The sequence below is a fragment of the Miniopterus natalensis genome, chromosome 3 (genome assembly GCF_054644295.1).
Source record: "Miniopterus natalensis isolate mMinNat1 chromosome 3, mMinNat1.hap1, whole genome shotgun sequence".
Lineage (NCBI taxonomy): Eukaryota > Metazoa > Chordata > Mammalia > Chiroptera > Miniopteridae > Miniopterus > Miniopterus natalensis.
Window position 1 is genome coordinate 36,292,700 of NC_142083.1, and position 23,990 is coordinate 36,316,689.

A 23,990-nucleotide genomic window follows, 5' to 3' on the forward strand; every position below is an offset into this window, starting at 1 on the left:
TATATGATGTTTAAATAACACTATCAAATGTGATAACTTAAACCTAAATGACTTGATATTGCTAGATCCAGTTCAGTCATTGTCATTCTTGTTCCCCTGTCATTTCAGGGGTCACCACTTCTGCCATGGGTTGTCCCTAGCCAGAGAAGTAAAAACTTCTGGGACCAGGAGCAATGGTTCTCTCTTACATTTGAGAAAAAATAGGAATACATAAACTTAATCTATTCTTGTAAGATAACATTCATTATAGAAACTTTTTTTTTTTTTTTTTTAAATATATCTTTATTGATTTCAGAGAGAGGAAGGGAGAGGGAGAGAGAAACATCAATGATGAGAGAGTCATTGATCGGCTGCAGCCCGCAACCCGGGCATGTGCCCTGACCGGGAATTGAACCCCAATCACCTGGCTCCTACACCAAAGCTCAACCACTGAGCCATGCCCAGCTGGGCAAAACTTTTTTTTAATTATTGATTTTTAATGCGGGGGGGGGGGGGGGAGACATTGATGTGAAAGCATAACATCAATTAGCTGCCTCCTGCATGCCCCCTGCTGGGGACTGAGCCCTCAGCCAGGGCATGTGTCCTGCACAGGATGTCGCCCAACCAATTGGGCCACACTGGCCAGGACTAGAAACTTTTTTACATTTTTTTCTGAGGAAACCTACCCTGACCCACTGGCAAACTTAACAGCAATGAGTGGCATCCAGAGGAGAGGTTTGAAAAGACTAGCAGAGCCAGCTCAGAAATAACCAGGATCTGAATTAGTAAACTTTCAAGCATTTATCATAATGTTAACTATACCCAGAAATTTTACACTCATACTTTATTCTTTTTAGTGCCTATCTTCAGTTGCCACAGCCCTGCAGTCTGGCTTCCTTCCATACTGTGAACCTGTGTATCAGCGTTGTGTAAACCTAGTACAGAAGACTCTTGCACAAGCCATGGTATTTGAGAAAATTTTTGTATCTCTTCCTCTTGGCATCATAAACATTTTTCTAAAGATAGGCATAATGTATACAAACAAAATTTTTTAATTCTAAGTAAGTTTTCAAAAAATTGTGTCTGATTTCAGCTCAACAATGCTCAACCAGATCAATATGAAGCTCCAGATAAAGATTTTATGATAGTGGCTCTTGATTTACTCAGTGGCTTGGCTGAAGGACTTGGAGGAAACATTGAACAGCTAGTAGCCCGAAGTAACATTCTAACACTAATGTATCAGTGCATGCAGGTGAGACTTGTTAAATTAAAATGAATTGAAACCTGGTTCTCTTGTGTCACACTGGGGTTAATTTCTTCTTATTTCTTATAGGATAAAATGCCAGAAGTTCGACAGAGTTCCTTTGCCCTGTTGGGTGATCTGACAAAAGCTTGCTTTCAGCATGTTAAGCCTTGTATAGGTATGAATATTTTCAGCTGCTATGATGTGATTTTTAACATCAGAGATGTTTTTTATTATTAAAATGTAATTTCATGGAATGCCAACATTTGTAAATGTACGTTTGATTGGTTACAGTTGCTCTGATTGAAGCAGACGCAATGGGAGTTCCCTTGAACTCACCATTATGTCAGCATTTTAATTAGGTTTCTCAGGATAAAGCAGCATACTTTTTCAGATCCCATAAGAAACTTTTCAGACAACTTACTTACAAAGTAAATAGTGGTTTGTTCTTGTTTTAATAGCGTAGCATTTGTCTTAGCTTTCTGTGAAGATAGCAGGATTTCTTGAATAATGTAATCCTAATGATGTAATCCATCAAACCCATGGATTAAATGGGATTTGGGTTATTTTTTTCTTCATTTCTATATCCAGTCATTTTGGATGATAGTTATTTATACGTGATTTAATAAACCTGGGTTTAAAACATTGATTTAAAAGGTTTTTTTAATTTGATGCAATTGTTTCTTTGGGGTTTTCCTTTTCCAATTTAATTGAGATATAATTGACACACTAGGTAATTTATAAGTTTAAGGTATACAACATAATGATTTGATATGTTGTACGCCTTATGTATATATTGTGAAGTGATTACCACAACAAGTGCAGTTAGAAAGATTGTTCTTCCTTGTGATAAGAACTTTTAAGCTCTCTTAGCAACTTTAAAATATACCTGTAGCCCGGCCGGGTGCGACTCAGCGGTTGAGCATCAACCAAGGATCCAGGCGATCGGGGTTCGATTCCCAGTCAGGGCACATGCCCGGGTTGCGGGCTCCATCCCCAGTTGGGGGCGTGCAGGAGGCAGCCGATCAATGACTCTCTCATCATTGGTGTTTCTATCTCTTTCTCTCCCTCTCCTTTCCTCTCTCTGAAATCAATAAAGATATATATTTTAAATAAGTAAGTAAAATATACCTACAGAATTAACTATAGTCATCCATGTGATACATTATATCCCCAGAATTTATTTCTTATAGACTGGAAGTTTCTTCACCCAATTCCCAGTTGTACTTTTGTGAATAATTGTATTTCTGAACTTTGAGTAATAACATTAATTATGATGTATTAAAATACACCAGGGCAATTTTGTGTGCCACCCCCTCCTGCAGAATATTTGGCAGCATCTGGGGACATTTTGTTTAACCTGGGGATGTGTTGCTGGTATCTAGTGCATAAAGGCAAAGGATGTTGTTCAACGTCCTACAAGGCACACAACAGCCCCCCCATAACAGAGTGATCTGCCCAAATTATCAGCATTGCTGAAACTGAGAAACCCTGGTTTCAGATCCACTAATTTATTAAGGGTTTTAAAACATATTCTAATTCTTCATTTAATAGTGAAAATATAGAGACATTTTCCATATCAATAAATTATTTCCCTGAGGTACACATCCTATAGGAGAGGCAGGATCGTTGCTTGATTCTTTCTCTTCATTTACCAGTTTTCAAAATTGATTCCCAGCATGCTCCACAGGTATTTATATTGTGTTTCAGAGTTTAGTTTGTGTTTGTTTTTTTTGAGTATTAGTATGAACTCAGTGATACCCATATTGTCCTACCTATGGGCATAGGGAGCTTATGTTTGACTCCTGAGTTCTTTGTGGTATAGCACAAAGTCCAGGTTTGTTTGGTACATTTCCTGCCCTTATCCTGCAGTGAAACATTTCTCTTGAGAGCCCTCATTCCTTTTAAGTGCAAAATGATATTGAGGGACTACAATTCGAGCACTAGGGTAAAAGTTATTTTAAAAACCAAAATCATTGACTTTTAAAAAATTTTATGCATGTGATAAACTAGTTTTGAAGAAACCTCTAATGTGTCATGCATTCCTCACTTCAGTTTTCTCAGTCTGCTGACAAGAGTACTTTGACCACCTCTTTTTAGTCATACCTGAAAAATGCCAAAACTTATGTTCCTGGTCTACTTTATATGAAAGTCCAGATATTGCCTCTTCCCATTTCTTAAGCTAAATATTTACCAACACCTTTAAAATATTGCTATTTCTTGCCTGCATTTCGGTTTCCACCTAGTAGGTTTTCTTTAAAGCACAATACACTGCTGTTGATAAGTTTTACTACATAGTTTTTAAAACATTTTTTTCTAGCTGATTTTATGCCAATATTGGGAACCAACCTAAATCCAGAGTTCATTTCCGTCTGCAATAATGCCACATGGGCAATTGGAGAAATCTCCATTCAAATGGGTAAGACTTTTTTTCTTTTTTAAAAGTATAAATTGTTAGATGCCTTAATATTTTTGTAATGGCCTTTTTTGCATTTTGTTTTTAAATTTAAGTGAGTTTTATAGATTTATAAATAGCTTTTGTCACAGTTAATAAAGGGAGCAAAATTGGTATTTTAACGTTGAAATTTTTCTTTTGTTTTTCTCTTTTGGGAATGATCTAGGTATAGAGATGCAGCCTTATATTCCTATGGTGTTGCACCAGCTTGTAGAAATCATTAACAGACCCAACACACCAAAGACGTTGTTAGAGAATACAGGTACCATATGACTGAACTGTTTTGGTGAAGAGAAAATTACTTGCCTTTTCATTTTAAATTAAGATGTGTAGAGAAACCAAAGCTAGCTTTAGAAACCCAGCTTATTATTAACAGCTATTTTAGTGTGTTAGTAATGAAATGTACTGTTTTAGTTGCATTCCATAACCAGTTTTCAGAAACTTTAAAAAAACTTTTTCCCCTGTTCTAGTGTTTTTAATATTTCCTAAAATGGACCCCAGCTAAAATAACTATGGAACAATATGAATTTTACTTTTACATTAATTCAGAGATTAACTGGGAGCTGGGCAGTAATGATTTTCTTTTTATCTGTAAAAATATGGCAGTGTAGTAACTAATTGGTTTACAAAGGCATATATATACATATATTTTCTGTTTTGTTGTATACTTTCCTGAGAATTTAGGCAGTACTTTGTGGGATTTTTATTCAGGAGGCTTGTTTCTCTTTTGCCTTTATAGAGAGCATGTTTATATTAAAGAGTACCTTCCATACTATAGAACACATTTCGGGGTATTTCCTTCCACCTTCTTTGACTTTTTCCAATAATAATAAAATTAGATATAAATTTTTCTTTCAATCAGGGACATATCTTTCTTTATATCCTAAGATAATTCCAGTAATATATTCATAGTCAATGAAGGTCTTACCAAAATACCAGACAAAGATTTAAAATAAAGCTTTCTAAAATTGATTTCAAGGGCATTTTAATTTTATGATTTTTAATTATAGAAAGTTTATTGTGGCCTAATGTCATTAAAATTGATATGTTTATTGGTATGGAAGGAAATCTTTTAATTATGAAACAGTTATATCGCTGTTTGGCTGTATGGGTACTGTTTATATCATAAAGCGAATCAGATTTTTTTTGCTGAAATGTACAAAAATATGTAGTATGGTTATGAAATCTTGTCAGGTTTTTATCTCTTTAGAACGCAGTACCTATACATGGCATTCAGATTTGGAACACTTGCCATTATAGAATTTCTATTGAACCTAAAGAAACTTTCTATTTATTTTTAAATGTGAATGCGTAACTGCAAATAAATGTTGAGTGTAATGTATATTAAAGTTTCTTGTGGGATATCAGCTGATGAATTTTTTATAGTTCCTTTAACAAATTGGCTTTATCTATAAGATTATATTCTAAATATGATTCTACTCTAAATAAATCAAAAGGTATTGATAATGTCCTTCGAATTGCTGGATTGAATGATGTGATTAAGAAACACACTTGGCATTCACTGGATTGCTCTTAATACGAGTGGCTGCAGAAAATGTTTTCCGTATTCCTTACCCAGAAGGGGGAGATACTTACTAAGCAAAATCATTGTCAGTGTCTAGTGTCTATAGATTTTAGCAACTTAATTACCATTGTCTTAATATTTCATAAAGCCAATTCCTTAGTGTATGCAGTATTTGCTTTTTCCCCAAATTAGTATATCCTACACTGAACTTTTTCAATGGACCATCATCTGCTTTATCGCATGTTTCATTGGATTGTTCATACTTGCCTGTTTAATGAGAATGTTGCATAGTTTGTGTCTTTTGAACATAGGTTTTCTTTCTCTTGCTTCATATGAATCTGCTGGATTTTAGTATTATCTGTGTAGTTTGCTTCAAGTAATCCTTAAAACATTTTCCTTTACCCCCCACCCTTTTTTTATGGAAGGTTAACCTGTAAGTTTTTGAGAGAACACCATTAAAGCACTTCATGGTTTGTTTTCTGTTCGTATTTTTTTCCCCGTTGTGTATAAATGTATTTATATGTGTGTATCTTTGAATTGCAGAATGCAGTTCTGAGTTGCACTTGTTTTAGCCCTTTTAAGTGTAAGGACTTCCTGAATTTTGATGGTGAATATATGTTTGATTAATCCCCATTTTGCATAGAATATTAGCATGTAATCAGTACAATGTTTATTTTGTGCTATGCCTTTTATAGGAAAGACAGAATATTTGTTCCTTTGGTCCACATATCACATGTCATTACAGTGGACTATCTGAGTTTCCTTTATGTCAAATATGGTATGAAATTAGTGGACTATTACCTGAATTGTTATTACGATTAGAGAGTTTTTACAATGGGGTTTGACATAGCACAGCAATTTTTCAACCCATTCAGTGTGTGCCATACATCTAAAATTTGACAGTTGATTTTGGTAGCAGGCAACAGAGGGTCCACTGGTTTGTTTTGGAAATGCTAACAAACAAAAACTTTAACAAAATTTGAATTAAATTCTTAGATAATCTTCAAAGAATAGAAATCACTTATAAAAGATGTCAAGAAGTGAGAAAGAAATTTTAACTGTTTTAACTGAGAAGTGTGTTTGAATAGACAATTCAGAAATGTAATCATTCGCCTGTACTAATATTTATTGGGAAAAAACATAGATTTCATTATTAAATTCTGAGATTTCAAGTGGCTTTGAAGAATTTCTAAATCCAAATAATCGCTCATTTTTTTATTAACAGAAAGTGTAATATAGTGACACTTCATTGAGCGAGAAAAGCAATTCATCATGATTTTTGGTGTTCTCTCAATCTTTAAAGTTTTTTTAATTCCTTTTGTTTTTCCTTTTTCAAGAGTATGCCATATATGTTGCTGCCCCTTATTTTAGGGGGTGGTAATAAACAGCACTGGTGAAATCTTATGTTTATTATCATACACAAATTCTGTTGGTTTCTGTTTCTGAGTTATTTGTTGTTTTTTCTTTATTTTTTCTCCTTCCCCCTCATTTGCTCATGTCTTGGTTGGCGTTTGGTGGTGTATAACCGTGATTGCGTTACCTTAGCAATAACAATTGGTCGTCTTGGTTACGTTTGTCCTCAAGAGGTGGCCCCCATGCTACAGCAGTTTATAAGACCCTGGTGTGTATTATTCAATCTTTTTTTTTTAATTCATTTTTCTTCACTCTTTCTTTCTCTTTCTATCTCACTTTTAGATATATTTTCAGTTGGTTACAAAAATCACAATCCTTAATCATTGCCAACCATGTGACTAATCTTGTCCTATCAGGTTTGTGAGGTTTTCAGTAGCATCGTCATGTATATTTATTTTATGTTGTGGCTAACGACTAATTGATGCATGGGATAAGATTGTCACATGCTTGCTGTGTTAAAAAGCTTGATTACACATAAAAAGCATTTAAATATCCACCAGTAAAATAAAGATGCATGCAAATTCTATAAATTTAGGTTTTTGCATTGTTTCTTTTTTAGAATTAATTTGAAAACTTGGATTGCATTAAATACATATTTAAATTTGTTATGTATAAAAATCTTATTTGCTCGTTAATGTAAAAGTTAAACATCTACACCATAAATTCTAAAATAATAGTTTATATCGTGGCAGTATATCCTATGTTCTGCTTCTTTCAATTGATAATCTTTCAACTCAAGTCATTTTTAGTAGTGTTTAATGGAATACAAGTCATAATGCAGTTTTTTAAATTGGTAATTTACTCTTGGCTCAAGCTCATTAATAGTTTAAATGGGAGATTAAAATAAATTTTCCATGTCATAGATGCAATCTATTAATAAGAAAATGTGAATTTCATGGCTTTTACTATTTGAGATTAGATGGGCCCACATACAGGAAGTGTGAGAAACTTAAACTTTATGAAAATTCTCTGAATATAAACTTTATACTGTGGTGCTTATTCCATTAAATACTGTCCATTAGTATTGTAATTGAACCTGTTTCTTACTTAAAGGCTAAACTCAACTCTATGATTTAATAGGTGCACCTCTCTGAGAAACATAAGGGACAATGAGGAAAAGGATTCAGCATTTCGTGGAATTTGTGCCATGATCAGTGTGAATCCCAGTGGAGTCATCCAAGTAAGACATCCACAAGAATTTGTACTTAATTTTAATGTTCTGAATAATGAAACTTTGTAGGGAGGAAATATTTTAATACTTTTATTATAAAAATATATATTACATATTTTACCAAAGATAAAATATGTAATATATTTAAAATGTTGTATATTTCCTAATATTTTTAAATGCCTACTTTTTTGTTTCCTAAGTTTTGTGGGTTTTTTTGGTCATGAAATATAGTAGTAGCGGATTGGGAGCATACAGTTTCGTTCTTGCATTGAATTAAGCCAAAGCTTTGTTCATTCACATTTAGACCTCATTTATGTACTTTGTATATGTCTCCCATCCTTGAATGTCAGTTTGTTGAGTTTGAGGTTGTCTACACTCAAGAGAGTCACCAAAAGTAGAATACTCTTTCTGTTGCTTAGAATCAAACTTTATAAACTCAGTAGTAAGTAAAATAGAATACTGCATCAGCCATTGAAACTGCTTTAATTTTGAGAGCTTATGCTTTATTTATCCTTATTTTGTTTCCTGTCTTAGTTACTATATTTAAACAGTTTTAGCATTTTTTAAAAATTATTTGGCAATAGTATCGAGCATGAGTTTGACCAGACCTCTGGATCCAACTACAGATTTGCAAGACATGCAAAACAGAAACGTGTTGATTGAAACGTATATGAAATCAACAAAAATTCAAGCTGTGGCACTCCCAGTTGAAAGTCCCAGGTTCCTCAACAGATAAATTGTAAAGAGAGAAAGTGTGTGCAGGGTTTTCAAGAAAATGACCATTTACTTCCCAAGAGATGGGTGCTTTGAACATTTTTTGAGACCTTTTAATATTTTTGTCTTGTATTAATTACTGTTGTTTAATTCAGGTTTAGAAACATTATGCATTATATTACCAGCTTATAAAAATTCAGATTAATGTGGATGATGGGCATTAAAAACTTTAAAACTTAGAACTGGAAAAATCTTTTGACTCATTTCACATTTGTAAAACATTAACAACTTACTATTAAAATGAGCCATCTTTAGAGATGGTCCCTACTTTCAAAATAACCTCCTGGCATTAAGTTTCTTTTTTTTGATATTTAATAACTTTATGTTGCCTTAAATATATTTTAGAAGTATCATATGACATCTACTGTGTTAAAAAGGAGTATTTGCCCACTGAGATTTTAGTGGGTTTTTTTCCTTTTTTGAATTAACATTTGACGTGTATATGGTCATGAATCACTACAAACCTAAGAATTGATAGAAATTTCTACTTTTAACGTATGTATTTGGATATAGTTAAAAGAAAATATCTTAAATTTTTTTGTTTAAATTTTTAATCACAAATTCTAGAAGTGTGTATGTATATTTTAAGTTTTTAACATCACACTTTGATATTTGGAACACATAATTTGAATAAAACATGAACTTCAGGTACATGGCATTTTATTTGCTTAAATACATGTTTTATACACAGACTTCATTATTAGTAAATTTTGAAATTAATGAGGTGTTCTGAATTTAATAGTAAAATTTAAAATACTTGACATGTCAGAATGTCAGCTATGTCTTGAGTGTTGTATCTTGAATTTTTTCTGTATGATAATCTATATTTTAAAATACTTTAATGAAATATTTAAAGCATATTCTTGCTGTCACCTTGTTCTTATAGTCAGAATAACCTGATTATCTTTCAGATAACTAAGCTTTAGGGGTTGTTTGTTTGTTTGTTTGTTGTTTTGGGTTGGGTTGGGTGTTATTTGTAGCTACATAATTAGTTTTTTCTAAGTTTTGGTCATTTTATTTAAGTTTCTATCTGAAGATTGGTCTTAAAATTTAGGTCTATTAATTCCTATACTTCAAATTTAAGCTTATTTGTTACATACTTTTGACCAACTTTAAATTATTTTTAGGATACTTAGAATTGTAATATTGCTGGATTTATATAATTCTTTAATCCAATAAATGAAGGTTTTTAAATTGATGCTCATTTGGTAATTTTAGTTCATTGATGATGTTTAACATTTACTAGACAGTGGTTTGGTTTTGTGTTGTAAAATAAAACATAAAAGAGCATTAAATTCCAATATAAAGTGAATGAGTAGAGGTTCATTCATGGTGGACTGATAGGGACGACCATTAAGTAATTCACTTACAATTTTTATGATCATAGTTGATTTTTTTTTTTTTTAGCTAGGATTCTATCTATCATGATATACATTCTGAAGTTTACATATCTTTTTTCATGTGTTTGACAAATATAATATCAATCTAAAATGTATTTCTTGCTTGTTACAGGATTTTATATTTTTTTGTGATGCTGTTGCATCATGGATTAACCCAAAAGATGATCTGAGAGACATGTTCTGTAAGGTAACTAAAAAGGCTTTATAATACACATCTTGGGATTATTACAGTCCTAATTGGAAAGTTTAAATTACTTTTATATTTCATATGAAACTAGACTTCTGAGTCAATATTGGCAGACTATATATAACCTATAACATTTGTTCTCAATAAAAAAAGTTGGCTTGATCTTCCCTTAAGATACAGCAGTGACTGTATCAGTAGAGCATACTGCTTGAAAAAAATATTTTCAAGCAGTACCACTGATACATGTGGTCCCATTATCCCACTTACGCAAATTAGCATAGATTTTCAAAGACGGGTGACTGAGATTTAGAGTATAATATGAACTTGAACAAAGTAAATCTAAGTGGTTTCCATGGGGATTGAACTTACATAGTTCTTTGTTTTAGTAGTCACCCCCTTTTGATTAAATCTAGTCAGTACTCAGCCATAACAAAATAAGAAATAAAATGCGTATTACAGATTTGAATCACCTAATAATAAAATTAGTGACCTATATATAGTTAAAGCCAGGAACCCAAAGCTTTGTACATTTCCAACTTCAAAAAACTTAGTATGGCATAGAAATTTTATTCCTTTGGGTAAATTCTATACTTTGTTTGTCTTTCATAAGTATTATGTCAGAGATTGCTTAGCATACATCTGTTACTATGCCACTTGGTAAATTTTAAACTTCTCAAAACAGTTTCGCATGTTCAGTGAGGTGCTTTTAGGCAAGACGTGGAATAGTGTAGAATCCAACAAAGTCTGAGAATTACTACTTAAAATGGATAAAATTTTAGAATAATAAAATCAGTAGTGTTTGACTTTTGAAGCTATGCAGATCTGAGTTTTTATCTTTTGTTATTGATAAATTAATGATTTTTTTTTTACTCTACAGATCCTTCACGGATTTAAAAATCAAGTTGGGGATGAAAATTGGAGGCGTTTCTCTGACCAGTTTCCGCCTCCCTTAAAAGAGCGTCTTGCAGCTTTTTATGGTGTTTAATCTCATGCACTTGAGCTGCAGTCCCATAATTAGGGGTAAGTTGTAAGAAGTTTGGGATTTTTCAGGATGAAGAAGCTCAGGACTGCAGTCTAAAACTACTGAATAGAATAGAGCTGTTTGCTTTCTGCAGAGGTTGGATAGAATAATTTCATGTTATATTGGACTTTAAATTTTAAATTACTTAAGTAGAATTTTTTATAGAGAACCATGAAGCAAGATAAAATGCATAGTTCTGCTTTCAATCCTAGATAGAAAGAAATCCAAGTTGGTATGCTAATTAGATTACTTAACATTGCTTCAACTACTGCTTTTTGCCCTGTAAGAGATCACCAGAGTAGAAATGGTTTAAAGCATGAATTTATAGTTTCCAATATATCAAGCACTTTCTATGTAGTGAGCTTTAGGGAAAACCCAAGTAGAATTGGAAGTGGTTTTGGCTCAGTAGCTAAGAATATTTAGTGTTCAATCTTCAACATACACTTTTATTGAACACCTACCATGGGCCCAGCACTTTTTTTAAATGGGCAATGGAAGATTGTTTTCATTTGGGGTGGCAGAAGGGTAAGTCCACTTGGACTCTTGTTCCTTGAGATTTTTCTGTACTTGTTAAGTTGAACTAACAATTCTGGTCTCTTAGCCTCAGTTCCTTTATTAAGTTCTTTTGAGGGTTAAATTCTGTACTATATGTGATGCCAAAATTGGGTATATTGCCTAACACACTAAGTTGGTTCAACAAATGTTAGAAACATGGGCCAGTACAAGTACAGGGAATCAGATTATACTTCTTTAGGTTTTAGACATAAACTGAGACATATTTTACTTGTGTGTCCAGCAGTTGTATAGCAAATTGAATTGCCTTTTATGTTAGAGTTTTATTTGCCCTGGAAAGATTTCAACATTCAAGTTATCTAATTAACCAAGAAAATAGTAGAAACAGACTTGCAGTGTCTGGAATCTCTCAGTCCTTTGTGTATATTGTCCCACTGTGGTCTTGAGTCCTAATAACTGCTTCATGGCCTTAGCGTTTTGGAAAACTGCTTGATTCACTTATGTTAAATCATGAGAATGCAATAGATGAGAATGAGTTTAGCATTAAGGGCCAAAAGATTCAATCATGAGTTAAGTCTCAAGCACTTTCAGATTTAATACCTTCTGTTGTCTCTGTCATCACCAATTATGAATTGACTATGGTGACCATGTTCTAAGATGAGGTATGTAGTAATTCTCAGTTTTCTAATTAGAGATAAAAGTCAGTATCTTTTCCTGCCTTTTTTGTATTACTCTCTTTTTCAGAGGCAGAGGAAATGGGTTGCTTGTACTTCTCCACAGATGGGCTTATCGCCCTCTGTGAAGTCACATGAACCTTCATAAGTGTCCCAAGTTTGCTGTGAGTGGTTAGTAGAGTTTTGTTGTGAGAGTTCCACTGTCAGGTACTAGTTACAATTTCCCAGCAGTCTACCTTTATTTTTTTATGTCATTTTCATCATTAAAACTGCTACCATTGAAAAAGTCCTTATCAGGAAAATCAAGAGTCCTGAGAGTATAGGAAATGACTTGAGTAAAATAGGGTCGAACAAATTATTAGTTAGGAGTATAAAGAAGTCAAGTGTTAAAATTTACTTTTTGATATTCACTGAGTGTAGTGGGGACACCTGTAGTACCTCCCAAGTGAAAACATTGGACAACCAAAAATAAGTAACGCTCTTTGCATGTGTTTTTTATTGATTGGATTTTTATTTGCTTTATATTGGTAATACTGGTGAAAAGGGTGAGTTGTAATTCTCACTAAGGAAAGGGATTGACCTAAAGAAAGTAAGCCAGCTTACTATAAGAAATAACTGGTTCTCATTGTAGCTCATTACGCAAAAGGAGGTCAGGAATTAGACTGATAGCATCCTGCAAGGTGCACTTTATCTACATTTCATCTATATAAAGTGCTGCACACCTCTCAATGCATGCTTGACATCATCTTTTGTATCTGATGCAGGTGACAGTTGAGAGCTATAGGAGAAGAAAGCAACATGGTTATCACTGACATGACCTTCGGCAGTTTGTCCAATTTCTTTTCTTTCTTTAGATAGAGATAGCATCATTATTTGATTAATTTTGTGGACCACTGTCTTTCAAAGAGAAACAATTGTTAAATTATGAAATTGTTTTCTTTTCTTACAGGTCCTTCAGTCTTGGAGACTATGAGGGAGCCTCTGCACCCAGGGAAAATGTTACCCTTTACAGGGGGGAAGGGTAAACCAGTAGGGAATACAGTACAATCCCAACCCTACTGGGAGGGGCGGGAGGGAGGTGTTGCCGTCACTGTATTAAGTCGATGTTGGGAAACGTTTTAACATCTGGAGCCTTTGTGGGTGGAAATCTGTCTTCAATTACAACTCCGCACTGGATGTGAAGAAGCAAAAAAAAAAACCTATTCTGTCTACTCACAAAACAGTACATTCTGGAATATTGTGGGGAATTGTACCAAAACAAGAACCATATAAATGATGCATAGGGATAAAAGAGAGGAAAATTTCTATAGCGCACAATAAAGGAAACCTAAGAATGGGGGTTACAAACAGTAAAGAAGCTTTTTTATTATTATTTAAAGGTTTTTATAAATTGTCCCACGCGATGGGGCCTTGTTTTTGCATGCTGATAAAGAACTACGCAAATGAAGCTAATAGACGTAAAGTCAGCTTGCCGACCCATAGTAGAAGCAGGTTCTTGGAAGTTACAATTTAAGGTACCCCCAAAAAAGTTGGAAATAAAAAAATCTAATTTAAACAATGAAGCACCCTGTGAAATGCCAAATGAGTCACTCCTTTTACCTTTGTGGGGTGGGCAGGGAGGGAGGAATAAATGGGGTTGGACATATCAAACTAAAGGTTGAACTCTTGAGTTTGCATTAAAACATTAATGTAGTGGATATAATTTGATGGTTGTACTTCATTAGATTTAATTTCTAGGCCAAGACGTTAATTTTAAAGTGCAGTTTAAGGTTCAGGCATGCATTCTGGCTCATAGTGATCGAAAGTAAGTTAGTGGGAAAGTAAGTAGCATGCTTGCATCGCGTAGAGTGGGATTGGCATTCATTTACCTCTGTTGCGCCAGTTTGTGTTGCAGTTTACCAATTCAATATAGCCCTGCATTTAAAATTCCTGTTTAAGATTTGTGGGTTTTATTTTTATTAAGAATATAGATATATAAAGTACTGTAGTTTACAGCTAGGCCTTGAGATATCTTTTTAGGATCTGTTAGGAATAGATTGATATTGTACTGTGTGTAACCTGCACAATGTGGAAAGCTGATATACCTGTGCAAAACCTTTGCCTCTGTGCTGTCAGTGTGGTGTGCTTTCTGCATGGTTATATACTACTAGTGATTTTATCAAATTTCTAAAACTTAAATTACATGGTAAAAGATCTTTAAGAGGCTGCATAAATGTTAGTTGGCACATAAAGACAATTGTAGAAGTTGAAGACATGATTGCTATATTTCAATGTTTATTCCACTCAACATATTGCCTTCTAAGCTTTTTTTGTTCAAAGCATGATCTTAAAGATGTGTTTAAGTTAATGGATGTAATGCAGGGTTCCTACACTGTATTGGCGCATGTTGGTGGCCCTCTGTGCCCTAGATATACGCACACAGGGTGCAAGTAAAAAGCTACAGAGTGAAAGTTGATTTGGATCCTCCTCATTTCATTTGTTTAGCTTTTCTGTTATTTTTCTCTACTTACATGTATTCCTGTGAATAAATCCTTGTTAAGTTAACCCTTTACTTTTCCTTCCATGTGTATTTTCTTATATACTGTGAATGTGAAATCCTAACTGGTACACTTGATCTTGTCTCCATATAAGTGCAAGTCTTTATTAATTTGGATTGCCTGAACAGTGTATCCCATGATGATGAAGGAAAATGGAGAGATTTTTCTTTTTAACTCTGCTGGTCAGAGATGAAGCCACACCTTTCCATTTTTCAATGCTGCATATTTAATCTGCAACAAAAATGTTAAGCCATAACAACCTTTTTATATTTTAGTTTGTCACCTTTGCATTGCAGAATAAATACTGAATAACCATTTTTGTAAGCAGTTGCTCCTCTTTGCATGGTTCTGTTCTTCTGAAGGTGTCGAATGATACAGCCATCGCACTGAAGTTTGAGCTGTATGTGTGTGGATTTATAAATACCGTTTTAAAAAATTTCAAATGCATGGTAGCATGCAGAAAGGTTTCTGTTTGTGTGTGTGTGTGTGTGTGTGTGTGTGTATGTATTTTTTTTAACATGTTCTTTCACCTTCTTTCCTGTACTTTGGCTTTGCAAATTTCAGTCTGTAGAGCCTGAAATTAAATGATACTTTCTTATCCAAAATTTTTTTTAATTATAAGTTGGATCCAAAGGGTATGTAGCATTTCTCTCTTTCTAGTACTATTGCTTCACTGGGAGCTCAAAATTTGCTTTCTAGTTAGTCTTTAAACCTGAGTGGGTAGCTACTTCATCCTCAAATTCTAGTGATGTTCTCTAGGGGTGTTTTTTTGTTTTTTTAATACTTTTCAGAATTTAATATGGGAGATATTTTAATATTGTAGAATAGGTAATATTTTAAATTGAAGGAAAATGGCAAAATTCTTCTAAACACTTTAAAACAAACAAAAACAGCCTTCAATAAAGTTATTCAGACCTGTGATTCTTTGTTGACTAAAAAAAGCAGTATTGTCACCTTTTAGATTAAAAATTGGTTTTCAATTAGGCAGATGGGTCACATAAGATTATGCTCATTTGGTAATCACTTAACCTGTTTTTAAATTAAAAGGAAATTTAATTTAAAAATAGAAAATAAAACTTAGCTAAATATAACTGGCATCCTGAGATTGGGTTGGGGTTTTTTTTTATTCCCCCCTCCTCCCCTTGAGGTATTGTTTTCCTGATTTATATTTCAGACACTTAGTATAGCATAAGAATTTGCAGAAGCCATTTACGTTCTTTTGAGGTAAGCTCTGACTTAGCATCTATTGTTCTGATAAAACTTAATACATCATGGGATATATATATATACATGCAACTTAATTCTTGTGGTATAGTCTTAATAGTTTTGAATGTTGACTGGATGTCTCTGAAATTGTGAGTTTGTCTTTGTTACATTCCAGTGTTTCTGCCTCTTGGCATGCTTAAAGCACGGCTTACTTCATCCGCTCCTTACACACTAAAGTGCTGTTGGTGTGCTCAACTACAGACATAGCCGCTGCTACGTGATGTAGATTTTCTACTTGAATATTTTTATGTTGTAGGAACCTCAGGAGGTCAGTGTTTACTGTTTTATATATGCCTTCTTTTTCCTGTTTGAGCTTCTCTCTTTTGAAGGATTCTAACAGAACAAAAGCTGCTGATCAACCTAAGTTGGAAACAGAAAGTGTATTTAATATAATTTAAATGCAAGTTTAGCAGTTCCATTTTTTTAGTCCATTAGTAAGTAAACTTAGTGCCACAGATACTCATTTATTCAGGAAAGAATTTTGCTTTTTGTATTGTCTAATCTCTTTAATAACTTCATACTATGTTTTAAAAAATCACTTTTTTATATTTTTTGGTTGATTATTTCCCAAATAATCAACATGTAAATAATCTTTAAGAGCCAGTTCTGATGCTTTACATTATTGCTACTTGATTTTGTGACGCAAGTTAGATTTCAGAAGAATAGATTTTAAAACACTTAACCAAGCCATTACATCTTTAAAAACAAAATAAGTAGCATACATTTTGTAATTAACATATTGATAAACACTGTGATTTTTTGTTAAGACTTTTTCATTGATCTGAATCGCTTAAATTACATATATTGTATAATAGTACCAGATGTATATTTTAAAATAATTTCAACTGACTTTCCTCTATTGAAATGCTTTGTCTACTCAGTTACAAAATATTCAGATACAAGTTTTATCTCAGGTGAATACTCTTGTATCCTGTTTGCTTTGGTGACATGCTTACAAAGGGTCATACTTAAAGTCTTTGTTTTTTAGTGTACTTCATGAAGAATCTTCCATTTAGTCTGTCTCCCCATCCCCCTAGCAGACTCGGGTGGTATAATCCCTCCTGGCAGGCTTGCATGTAGGTTCACCTGGAAGGTGACTTTAACTTGGCCCTTTTCTTCAAACCCTCAAGACAGGAAAGGGAAAATCTTCCCACCCTGTGTTAAATTATCCTGCATAACTGAAATGCCAGAGTTTAATTGTCTTTAAACCCTTTAGTTTAAATTTAACAAATACTTTGCCATAAAGAAAAGAAGTGTGTGTTTGTATTTGTGGGGGTTTTTTTGCTTTATATAATTTATATTATTCATATTGAATGTATTAACAGATAACGGTGCAAATCATTCTTCCCAAGAGAGGAGTGTGTCGTGCGTAACTGCAATTTAAACCCTTCCTTTAGTCGTTCCTTAAAATACGCACAGCTTTGCTTGAATTGTTTTTTGCAAATAATACAAGGGGGAAACATTAACTTGTTACTGGTATTATCAAAGTGTAGGCATTGAAATCTTTAAGAAAGCTGGTCTTCAGATTGTTAAAGGCCTGACATAATCTAGATGAAAAATCTAATCAGTAAAGAACTGGGTGACAGCATTATCTAGTAGTAATACCATACAAGAACATTGTATGCCTACTTAATACCTTTCATACTGTATTAAATACAGAGATATTTCTAATGCCTCTTAAAAATTAAATTTTGCGTAAGAATTTCATTCACTTGTACACTCTCCAGGTGACTTGTGACTAATTTTTTTCAGTCTTATTTAGATCTTTCCCCATTGGTATTATATAGAGAGAGTTCTTTATCTTTATGCCTAATTATACATATTAATTTTATGGTATGCCTTTAAATTATAGCAACTGTTTATTGTGATTTGTATCCCAGAATGTATTTTTTTAATGTATGCATGATTTTGAGGGAAGTTAAATGATTTTTTCACCTCTTGTACATTTTAAAATCAAACCAAATCAATTTGCCAAGCATTATATTGCTAATTAGGAAAATATTGTTTTCCCTTTTTTAGAGTATTTGTTTATCATAGAATCCCCTTATACTATGGCTTGGTATTATGCATAATTAGCTATTTTGCAAGTCTAATTACCTTCTATAACATGGTTAGCCTAAAAGGCAATGTTGGTCCCCTCCTACTACTAGCATCATAAAGGGGTTCCTCTGTACTTCCACCATAGTACTTCATTACTCATCCTCTGTGGATATATAACAAAATTAAGATTGGATGATTTTTTTATGGAGATAATTAGACAATACTGTATAATTTTACTTAATAGATTATCTGTGAGAAGAGATGTTTAAACGTGATTAATGACTTCATATTATAAAAAAAACAGTTTTACACTTAATATTCATGTTAATATTGGGTGCAATAATTTAGTAGTTTTAGCTTTAGTTATAAATAACTGGATCTTTCTGCTGACAACTTAGGTTGTATGAGTTATGCTTAAAAGCTTTAAATCTGATGTTTCCTGTACCTGCCACACTATGTTAGAATGTGTCCTTCAAACATATCCTCCTGCAACTTCTCAAACTGTACTAAATTGATATTTCTTGAAGTCTAACTCTGTGCTAACAGATCTTCATTTTAAATAGAATACGGTTTTAATTTTTGATAAGCTGCTGAATTTTAAAGAGAGTTTTTTGGGGCCACCAAATATTTTGGATCATGCAGAGAATATATATTGTACTGTAGTAATTTTGTATTTACATTTGTATGATGTGACATAATAGATGTGAATGTTAATCACTGCTTGACTATGTTAATAAAGTTGTTTAACTATAGATGTTTCACTCTGATTTTTAATGAAGGAAATGAGTTTTCTCTCCCTTCCCCCATTTTAGACCCAGATAGGTCTTGATATGTTGTTCTTGTTGGGGGGGAGGGGGGTAAGGTTTTTTCCTCTTAGTTTACACATTGGTGCACTCTTGTTTTTTAAATGGAATATTTTCTTATCTGTATAGTGTAGTTGACTATTTCTCCCACGTTTTAATTTAACTCCTATTGATAGATGTCTGACTTTACTGGCTTTTGGTGGGAGAGGAGGGAAAGATAGTGCTCTACAAAAAGAACTACAAGGTGAAGTGAATGAAGCATCCTAAGGGTAGACTGCATGGGTGCATATGAATGTGTCCTGTTAAGGCTTGGCTGTCCTTCAAAAAATTAAGACTTAGAACTTTGGAAACTAATATTCATAAAAGTACTTTTCTCTTCCGACAGTAATCCATTATAATAGTTGTATCGTACTAATTCAATGTGTAGTTGTATTTCAGGGGAAATGTGTGCATAACTAAAGAGTAGTCTGGGTTTTTGAGATTTACATTTTCCAACAAGGAAAGGATCTGAGATTACATCAGTTTAACCCATGAAATTTTAAGGGAAATGGGGTTGGAATTTTTTCCCTTTGTTGCCTGTTCATGAACATATTTGAGATAGCTCAGTTGTGTTGGGGGTAGTGTTGAAACTTGAGTATCATGTTCTAAAACATCTTCAAGAAAGAGTTTAACACTCCAGAATTTAGGCCTTGGGCTATGGGAGAAGATAATCAAACACAGCCTAATAATTACTCAGGATTTTGATTTGCTTCTGTAATACTCCTAGATTATGTGGAAGCTAAAAATCTTTTGTAAGTCTTTAATATTTTAGTTCAAGCACAAACTTTAAGTTGTTTTTACTTTATATTATACCTGTTTTTGAACTGACAGGCATTTCAGTCTTGAAATGAGTTCATGAACCTGACTCCAGTAATTTACATTACACATAATGCTTTAGGAATGCTTGGAAAAGTAGCATTTGAACTACACAGTTCTGAGCTTGGAGTTCCTCATAACTATAAAGTTGGATATAGAAACTGCTCAAGCTGTGACTATCTTATTGTAATACTTAATCTCAATCTTCTGTTAACTTGATGTAAAAGAATCTCCTGAGACATCCACATAGATCAGTGTTCATTCAGTTCAAAACAAATTGGAAGTTACAATTTAGAAACTAAACACGATTTCTAAACCATTGGCAAAAGTGGTATAGTAAGTACTGTTATACTAAGAACCTTTAGATTTTTGTGCCACTCATGAATGAAATTCACTTCTATGCATATAATACTTTTGATCCGACTATTTAAATTTTATCCGAAAGTATTCCTTTTCAAGCTTATGTTGGTTTTTGAAGAACTTCATTAAGCAATTTAAGATAAATGAACTATTTTTAGTGAATTTGTACATTTTATTGTTAACTTAGCTGTTAATAAGTAAAAATTGACATAGTAGAGACACCACAGTCTATGAACCGTTTACACAACCATCTTACTGTTGGACATTCACAGTTATTTCTCCAGAACATATTCACCAATGGTATACCTGATAAGGGGTTAATATCCTAAATTAAAAAGAATATAACACCAAAAAAGTCCAGTTGAGAAAGGGGCAAAGAATCTTAGTTGACACTCCTCCAAAGAGGACATTCAGATGGCCAATAGACATGAAAAGATGCTCAACATCACTATCAGAGAGTTGCGAATGAAAACTACAGTGGCCCTAGCCAGTTTGGTTCAGTGGTTAGAACATTGGCCCCTGGACTGAAGGGTCTTTTAGATTCCGGTCAAGAGCACGTACCATTGCAGGCTTGATTGCTCACCCTGTTGGGGGGTGTGAGGGAGGCAACCAATCATGTCTCTCACATTGATGTGTCTCCCACTCTGAAAAGCAATGGAAAAAATATCCTTGGGTGGGGATTTAAAAAAAAAACACAAAACCCACAATGAGATAGCACCTCACACCTCAGAATGGCTATCATCAATAAATCCAAGTGTTGGTGAGGGTGTGGAGAAAAGGAACTCCTGTGCACTGCTGGTGGGAATGCAGACTGGTGCAGCCACTGTAGAAAGTAGTATGGAGTTATCTCAAAAACTTAAAAATGGAACTGCCTTCTGACCCAGTGATCCCCCTTACGCGAATAATATCCAAAGAAACCTGAAGCACTTAATTCGAAAAAATACAGGGGTGGGCAAAAGTACGTTTACAGTTGTAATACAAATGAATAATAACAATAATTAATACAAGAATGAACTTCATGTACTCAAAATTTTAAACCTTTTTTCTCCTTTTTAAAATCATTCTTATTTTTTAATTACAGTTGACTTTATTACATGAGTTTCAAGTATACACCCCAGTGATTGGACATTATATAATGTACTAAGTGATCATCCTAATAAATCCCACACCCATTGGGCACCACACATAGCTACCAGAACATCACTAACCGCATCCCCTGTGCTGTACTTTATATCCCATGACTATTCTGTAACAACCAATTCGTCCTTAATCCCTTCACCTTTTTCACCCATCCCCACCACTCCCCTCCTATGAGGCAGCCTTCAGAATGTTCTCTCACCTGTGAGTCTCTTCTTGTTCATTTTGTTTTGGAGGGGGATTCAATTGTTGATTGGTATGTATTGCCGTTTTATTCATACTTTATATCTTTTTTTTTTTCTTCTTAAAGAAGACCGTTTAACATTTCATGTGATACTGGTTTGGTGGTGATGAACTCCTTAAGTTTTTTTCTTGCCTGGGATTCTAAATGACAGCTTTGCTGGGTAGAGTAATCTTGGTTGTAGGTCCTTGCTCTTCATCACTTTGAATATTTCTTGCCACTCCCTTCTGGCCTGCAAGGTCTCTGTTGAGAAGTCAGCTGACAGTCTTATAGGATCTCCCTTGCTTTTCTCTTGCTGTTTTTAAGGTTCTCTTTGTCTTTAACCTTTAGCATTTTAATTATGATGTGTCTTGCTGTGGGCCTCTTTGGGTTCCTCTCATTTGGGACTCTCTCTGCTTCCTAGACTTGTAAGTCTATTTCTTTCACCAGATTAGGGAAGTTTTCATTTTTTCAAATAGGTTTTCAATTTCTTGTTCTCTCCTCCTGTTATCCCCATGATGTGAATGTTGGTGTGCTTGAAGTAGTCACAGAGGCTCCTTACACTATTCATTTTTTTGGAATTCTTTTTCTTTCTGTTCTGATTGGGTGTTTTTTGCTTCCTCATATTCCAGTCACTGGTTTGATCCTCAGCTTCATCTCCACTGTTGATTCCTGTAAATTACTCGTCATCTCAGTGTAGCCTTCATTTTTGACTGGTCCTTTTTTGTGATGTTGAGGTTCTCCCTAAGCTCATGGAGCATCCTTATAACCACTGTGTTGAACTCTGCATCTAGGAGATTGCTTGTTTCCATTGTTTAGTAATTTTTGTGGAGTTTTATTCTTTTCTTTCATTTGGGCCATGTTTCTTTTTCTCCTCATTTTGGCAGCCTCCCTGTGTGTGTTTCTGTGTATTAGGCAGAGCAGCTACATCTCCCAGGCTTTGTGGAGTGCCCTAATGTAGTAGCTGTTTCATAGGGACCAGCGGCACAGCCTCCCTGATCACCTAAGCTGGGCACTCGAGGTGCCCCCCCCCCCCCCCCCCCGCCACATGGCCTGTGTACACCCTCCTCTTATAGTTGAGCCTTGGTTGCTGTTGGCACAACAATGGGAGGGATTTACCCCCAGGCTGATCAGCTGCAAGGACTGGCTGCAACCACCAACCTTCAAGCACTGTGATGGATCACCTGTTCAGGGACCCACCCCACAGGGCAAGATTTAGGTCAGTGGGGCTCTAGTGCCCGCTGAGTCTGCCCTTGAGTGTCACTTGTGGAGGTAGTTGGATGGTGATGCTTTGATGTGGTCTGAAGCTGTCCTCGGGTGTGCTGGCTCAGTGGCCTCCCTAGAGGTGCAGGCTAGCATCAGCCTCTGCCTTTTTTCTGCCCAGAGCCACCCAGCATGAGCTACAAAGCAATCTGCAGGTGGCTGCTACTTGTGCTGGGCTTGGAGATGCCCAGGTGAGGCCAAGCTGTGAACCAATGCAGGCTGCTGCTAATGCCTGGCCTGGGACCACTTAGCAAGAGGTACGGGGTACACCGAGGTCAGATGAAGCTTGTTTGAAAGATTTTAGGACAATACGAAGCATGAGCTAGACAGGCCATTGGTTTGGAAACACCACTTGAAACAGCTTGGATGGGCCTGAAAGTTGGGTTGGGCAGGGCCTCAGGGAATCACCAGGGCAGGGCAAAGTGTGAGCCAGGTTGATGGAGTTTCAGATACTGCGCCTGCCTGCCAGGCCTTAAGGCTCTGTGCGAGTGGGGGATGGGGAAGGGGGGTGTTTCAGAAAAGGAACAATGATCTCTGCCAGCACTTCATCTAGCAGAAAGCTTCCCCTCCAGTTCTCGGCCTGATGCCAGACAATTCAGTTCCTCCCGTGTGTCTCTCTGTGGTACCTTTCAAGCTGAGTGAATTTGGGTAAGTCAGCATGCAGGCCCTTTAACAGGAACTGCCTGGGACTCCAGAAGCCTTCCGTTTCCCTCAGCCTCAATCCCTGCTGGTTTTTACAGGCAGAAGTTATGGGGGCTTTTCTTGGCACTGGAACCCTGGGCTGTGGGGCCTGGTGTGGGGCTGAGGTCCCTCGCTCCTCGGAGAGGACCTCTGCAGCCAACATACTGTTACAGAACAGTAAGGAGCTAGGAAAATTCCAGGTCAAGTGGAACAGGGAAACTAAGATAATAGTTAAACAGCAGTTTGCAGCCACCTAATTAATACAATCTTCCATAAACCGAGGATTCTTAAGAGCAAATGGTTTGCATTTCTCCTCCCCAGCCAGAGGATAAATAGCTTAAATTACCCTACTCAGGGAGACATAACAAATCCAATTATCGCCATTTGTCAACCACACCCAAGGACCGACAAATTAAGGGAGTAAATCTCATTTTGGTACATCAGCATAAAGCAGATGAATATTCTGTTGATCC

The 23,990-nt window shown here is 35.0% G+C and overlaps 1 protein-coding gene across 1 annotated transcript in view; it reads left to right on the plus strand.

Moving 5' to 3' along the window:
• The window catches only part of TNPO1 (transportin 1), an 89,973-nt gene extending 71,023 nt beyond the window's left edge, over positions 1–18,950 (plus strand). Inside the window, exons 16-25 of the mRNA XM_087815409.1 lie at positions 837–944; positions 1,073–1,231; positions 1,313–1,400; positions 3,543–3,641; positions 3,844–3,939; positions 6,748–6,823; positions 7,696–7,795; positions 10,073–10,147; positions 11,025–11,167; positions 13,305–18,950. Coding sequence (XP_087671535.1) covers positions 837–944; positions 1,073–1,231; positions 1,313–1,400; positions 3,543–3,641; positions 3,844–3,939; positions 6,748–6,823; positions 7,696–7,795; positions 10,073–10,147; positions 11,025–11,132 — 909 coding nt within the window. The 3' untranslated portion in view covers positions 11,133–11,167; positions 13,305–18,950. The remainder of the gene's footprint in view (positions 1–836; positions 945–1,072; positions 1,232–1,312; positions 1,401–3,542; positions 3,642–3,843; positions 3,940–6,747; positions 6,824–7,695; positions 7,796–10,072; positions 10,148–11,024; positions 11,168–13,304) is intronic.
• The last annotated feature ends 5,040 nt before the right edge of the window (positions 18,951–23,990 follow it).